Source organism: Malaclemys terrapin, chromosome 8 (genome assembly GCF_027887155.1).
Source record: "Malaclemys terrapin pileata isolate rMalTer1 chromosome 8, rMalTer1.hap1, whole genome shotgun sequence".
NCBI lineage: Eukaryota > Metazoa > Chordata > Testudines > Emydidae > Malaclemys > Malaclemys terrapin.
This window is the reverse complement of record NC_071512.1, coordinates 68,186,526-68,192,345: the sequence shown is the minus strand read 5'-3', so window position 1 is coordinate 68,192,345 and position 5,820 is coordinate 68,186,526. Positions and strand designations below refer to the sequence as shown.

Genomic DNA, 5,820 nt, shown 5'->3' with positions numbered 1-5,820 from the left:
GCGCTCCTCTCCATTCGGGACAGAAGCGAGGCCGGCGGCGACGGAAAACAAGCTATACAGATCGTGTGTTGATAAGGAGCAATCCGTTCAAAACGGCGCACCGCGGGCGGGCAATGTAGGACACGTCTCAACGCTGACCTGAAAATGCCATTTGCTTCCCTGCTGAAGCTAAGAGCAATGCCATTACAGTGGGTTGCAGCATACCTGCTGTTAGCTGGACTGAGAGCAGACTAATTTTACAAAGACCCCTGGACAAGCAGCTGAATGTTTCTATCAATCTCAGGTGGATTTTAAAATCAGTAAAGGTGAAAGGTTGTGTAACTAGTCCTGGAGTGATCTAATTCTCTTCCTCCACACCTTCCCGCCTATTGTGACATGTTATGCTGCGGCTTTTTGTATGGTTTATCTTGTATCTAAATAACTGATTAGAATGTTTTACCTTTTTTAATAATTTGGCAAGTACTTTATGGTAGATGGTGTTAAAACTTGTCTATTTTCTCTCATATTACATTGTGCTTTATGCATGCTCTGACCATTAAACAGGTCCAGGTAAAATAAACAAATCTCTTTTTGTCATATAAAGTTTTTCTTTCAAATAATAAAGTACCATATAAAGTCATACATTTGTATGATACAACAATGCAAGAGACAAAGTTGAGCTGAGTCTAGAATGAAGTACGCAGGTGAAAAATCTTCATCTCAAATAAAAGTTACTACATTTGGATGTTGGACTCTTGCTGACCGGTGAGAAACAGCACTAAACTCTTGAAGTAGTAAGAATAAAGCTGATCAGAAGAGTCAATAAAGCAAAACAAATAATATCAAGTTACATTTTCCAAATGATAATGGAGCTGTGAATAAGGCCTCACCAAACAGCAACACACAGTCATCATATCAAAGGGAGCAATAGCACACCTACAGGATAGATGGCGCCATGGCAATTTACCAGCTGAGGATCTCCTCACATTTTCTACCTCTTTGATGGGTGTATTCCAAATTATTTTCCTCACACTCAGTGCTTTAAAGGTGCTGCGTGAAGCTGCGGACAAGACACCATTTTTGGGGAAAATTTCCCCTATATGTTGTTTGGGTATTCTCAGATGCATGGTTAGGTGGTCTGAAGAGCACAAAGAGGATAACCTTGGAATCTCTCAAGTGTTAAAAATCAGAATTTGTATAGCTGCATGTTAACACAAATCACAACAGGGAAGCAGTGATTAGGACACAGAAATGAAAAATGGAAGAGAAACTGAAGTTTTGTGGTAGTCAGGAATTCAGTTGAAATAAGGCTCAAATTTTGAATAAGATCTAGCAATTTCCCTGCAATAGAATTAACATGCAATCAGTGTGTAACAATATTGTGTGTCTGAGACCATAGATCAACCAGCTATATGTATGGAAACAAGACAGGACAGAAGAACTAAAACTCAGACTTAACTTCAAAATTGCACTTGTTCTATATGTAGAACAAGAACAGGCTTCTATAATACCGTAGCTCTGCTAAATCAGCTACTAAAGAGGATATGGACGGTATAAAGTCTTCATCTTTTAATAACATGTAAACCTAGAGTTGAAACGTGGAGATTTATAAAAGTAGTATAAAAGAGACAGACTAAGAGATCGTGAAATAAGTAGTAGTTGTGCTTTCAGGTGTCAGAGGTCTTTATTGAGATTATAGCAGAGATACACTTCCATAATAATCTTTTCACTTTTATACAATTAGTTAAAAAATGCTTGCTACAGTGAACCGATAATTTAATTATTAAAACCAAATAACTGCATTTCAAATAAATAAATAACCTAAAATTTAAAGTTTTAATTTAAAAGGAACTGTACAATATGAAAATATAACAATACTTAAACATTAGAATCTAAAGTTTCATAGAAATAAAACTGCAATTCTGCATTACATAAACAGTGCAAGAAAGAAAAATCCAAAAATGCTTCTAGACTGGGAAGTTAAATGATCTAATTTTTTAAATTATCATGCAGACAGCATTTTAAGCCATGCTGTTGTCTATAAGTGTTAATGGTACCATTTTTCTTTGAGAGAACAGCTAGCCATTTAGCTCACTGTGATAACTGCTGCCAATCCACACTCTTTTCTACAGTACATTATACACAGAGGTATTATGTTGCATTCAGAATGAAACATTACATGGTTTCTGGAGCAAACCCAACATTTTACTTTTTGTTTTCAACATCAGCCTGTTGAAAACAATATCATGTAGTAAAAACAGCAACATTTCCCCCGGTTTAGGTGAAAAGCAAAACACGCTATATAGTGGACTATCATCAAGAAGCAGTTACTGCCTAGTCACCTTTAAAATTTTACAATTATACGTACTAAAAAAAAAAAAAAAAAAAAATGTTGAAAGTGTGGAAAGGGAAAAAAAAGTCTGACCTCTGGTTGACAAGTGATGCATACAACAGAAGTGTGAAACAGCAGAAGTACATTTTTATCTTCTACATTTATGTGGAACTAGTTACTGAGTTGTTTAAAAGTGTAATTCGGTTTAAGTTTCTATATAAAATTGTCATTGAGGCAAAGACCAAGGAATGCAATTAATACTAAACTGTAAACACATCATCAATCTTACTTTGAGTGCACATTGACAACATAAGAGCTCTTCCAACAGACTTTGGCAACAAGACTACAATAGGTCACAGCAGCAAGAGTTCACATGGAAGACTGAAAGCACTGCAAAATAATACTAACACACCAAGACCTCCTAGCAATCAGAAAAATCTGTGACAAGTGCCTCTTCTTGCTAAGACACTTTCCTGGTCAGATGCTGCTCTTTGAATCCCTAAATTATTATTTTTACAGTCCGGTAGTCTTATTTCTCTGTGCTTTATCTGCATACGTTGCCTTAGTTGCACTCTAACCATTGTAGGTCCAAAGTGTTACAGTTCTGTCTGCAGAAGATGACAAGAAGGATAGATCTTGCGTATGCCACCTACACTGAATCACTTTGTCCTTATGTTCCCCTACCACCATAATAGGAAGTTGCTTAGTAAGGTCCCCTAGGAGAGAGGAATAGAAATAATTACTTGTTTTGTGAACACTTAAAATAATTTTCTTGAATAAACTCTACATATCTATTTCACTTGCTAAATAACAAATTACTTCATTAGATGATAACTTAAAGGTACCTAAAGAATATTGTTACAGGAAGAATACACACAAACCCTTTCATTCACATTAAAGGGGAAAAAGTCTATTTTGGAAGGCCCATGACAGTCTTCCTTTCAAATTCTATAATCAATGTAACTGACTGCTATAAAGAATTATTTAACATTTATACTGTAGCAGTGCCTAGAGGCCAACCAGGTTGGGACTCCATTGTGTTAGGTACCATACAACTGTTTGCAACACTGGTATTCATAAACTAAAGTTTAAATACAAATTAACGGTCCATAAAAATCAGGTTGATTGGAGGACTTGTTCAATTTCTTCCTTTTGACTAATCCCTCCCTCCCCCAGAAAAGATAAGCCAAGCATACATTTTTCTTTGTGGGTTTGAGTTTTCTGCACACCACCTCAAAGCAGAAGTCCAGTCATTAAACAGCTGCAAGTTGTTTCCCATACTGCAATTATATTCCTTAATCATATTTATATGTCAGACTAGAGTCTTGACTATAATAAGAGCAATCTGTTGTGAGCTGACAAGAACCATAGTCATGTGTATTCTAAGCCTTTTAAATTTCACTTTATAGCCTTAATAGATTTCAGATTTCTACATTTTCAGAAATGAATCTCTTTTGATCCAAACTTTCTTACAACCTCTGATATTAACAAAACACACTTCACTGCTCAGTTTTGCTTAATACACTTCACATCAGATGAATTACCTTGCAAGTCTGTCACCTTTATTTTCATATCATAAGATCCTGTGAGCAAGTAGTGAGCCCCAGGAGAAAAGCGAACAGAACGAACATCACTGGAATGAGGATGATAGCTCTGTACCATTCGTCCGCCTCGAATATCATACAACATGCAACTGGAGTCTTCTTGCCCTGTAGCTAGTAGGCGACCACTAGGATCAACTGCAACAGATGCCACAGCACTACCTATAAGAAGAAAATGCCGTCCATAAACTAATATAGACTTATAGATAAGTTCTGCATTCTTTTGAATATAGAAAGGTTTGAGAGATGTTTGTAGAACCGTTAATATTAAAAAGGTAAAGTACATATCTAGCCAAGCTAAATGTACTTCAACTCATTTTGTCTATATTAAAAGACAAGTCTTATGTCATATTGCCCCCATTTTATAGTTTGCCTTGTAGCATATGCTGATTTCTAATCATGGAGTGGTAGCAAAGTCACAGTTAAAGCTGCATCAGAGAATTGTGTTTAACAGTGGAAAGAGATTAGGAGTATCTGTTCAATGTTTCATCACAGAAAAAGGGAATATCCAAGAGTGTTGGCGGGCTTTTAATTTTCTGCATAGTTAGAATTCATAGCAGAATAATGGATTTATAAATATATTGGCAATAAAGAGATTGTTTTGAAAACAAGTTCTGTACCTGACTCACTTTTTTCAAAATACTTCTTGTGTAGAATACTGTACATCTGTAGTTTAGACAAACACCATCCTTTGTGCATTTGCATTTTGGAGTTTGAGAAAACATGTTTTTATTTTCTGACTTGAGCTGCATCAGTTTGGAAGTGTTTCATTAACTATATGAGGACATCACTTGCTAGGTAGTGTCCTATGTCGTTTACACAACAGCTTTGCCAAATTCCAACAGCCATATTTAACTCCAAGGTTGATGTTTTTAACAGCCTAATATTCCTTATAGCCACCATGTTTACATTTGTTATCAATAAAAAAAAAAAATCACTGTTACAAAGAGTGTCATTCTTTATAAGGCAGTTTGTCAGTCTAAAGTGTTGATTTTTTGGGGTAAGGTTGTACATTCTCTGTTTTAGAGCATCATGTACGCTTATGGTGCTATATAAATAGCTATTAACATCAAAAGGTCACAAAGCAAAGAACTAACCAGCTTTTGAATGGATATACCAAATTTTTGTTATTTTTTTAAAATGAGCAACTGGGGATTGTTTTGAACAAGCCAGAAGTCTTCATTTTACAATGCAAGATCCCTGTTCTCAACAAACCAATGACAAGAACAATCTTTAAAATATGTAATTGTGCAAGAAGTTTTTTATTCGGTGCGAAAAGAGCAATAGTGTTACCAGTTCCATGAAATGTTGTTCCAACTACACGAACACAACTCGGTACTCTAAGATCCCAGAATCTTACAGTCTTGTCTTGGGAACCAGATGCAATCATCCACCCACTCCATGTATAAAGTGCTAAAATATGACCTGTAGATAAGAACATGTTTTACTTTACTAGTATTACTCATTCTTTAAAGATCACTACTGAATTCTCTGCATATTATTGTTCTGAATATGCACTTACACATTAAGTAGGATCATCATCAGCATACAATTAGTAGATTAAATGTTATATTTTGGTTTGAAGAAAGTAGTAGTCTTGGATAGATCAGAGGGTTGGAGGTAATCAACTTGCTCTCTTCAGAGAGCCTTTGTTAGCCGATTTCTGTAGGTCTCAATTTATTATCTGTTATTCCACATATACGCATCTCTTGGGAAAGGTTGCAATGTGGCATGGACTGAAGAAGTGCCACCAGTACAATGGCAACACTCTGCTCTACATCTTCCCTGGCATTTGCAGGGAGACAAAGGGCTTAAAATATGTAATGGGCTAGATTAATGAAATAAAATCTCTCCTGAGCTCACTGTTGATAGGACAGAGGTGCTGTCCATAAGAAGAGCATGATTTGG

At 35.9% G+C, this 5,820-nt stretch overlaps 1 protein-coding gene across 4 annotated transcripts in view; it reads right to left on the bottom strand.

The window, feature by feature from the left end:
- Positions 1 to 2,050: 2,050 nt before the first annotated feature.
- WDR47 (WD repeat domain 47) overlaps positions 2,051 to 5,820 on the bottom strand; it is a 45,722-nt gene continuing 41,952 nt past the window's right edge. For all 4 annotated transcript variants that reach the window (XM_054036738.1, XM_054036737.1, XM_054036739.1 and 1 more), the window contains 3 exons: positions 5,206 to 5,337; positions 3,856 to 4,074; positions 2,051 to 3,027 (listed from right to left, as the gene is read on the bottom strand). In XM_054036738.1, the coding sequence (XP_053892713.1) occupies positions 2,885 to 3,027; positions 3,856 to 4,074; positions 5,206 to 5,337 (494 nt within the window). In that variant the 3' untranslated portion in view covers positions 2,051 to 2,884. The remainder of the gene's footprint in view (positions 3,028 to 3,855; positions 4,075 to 5,205; positions 5,338 to 5,820) is intronic.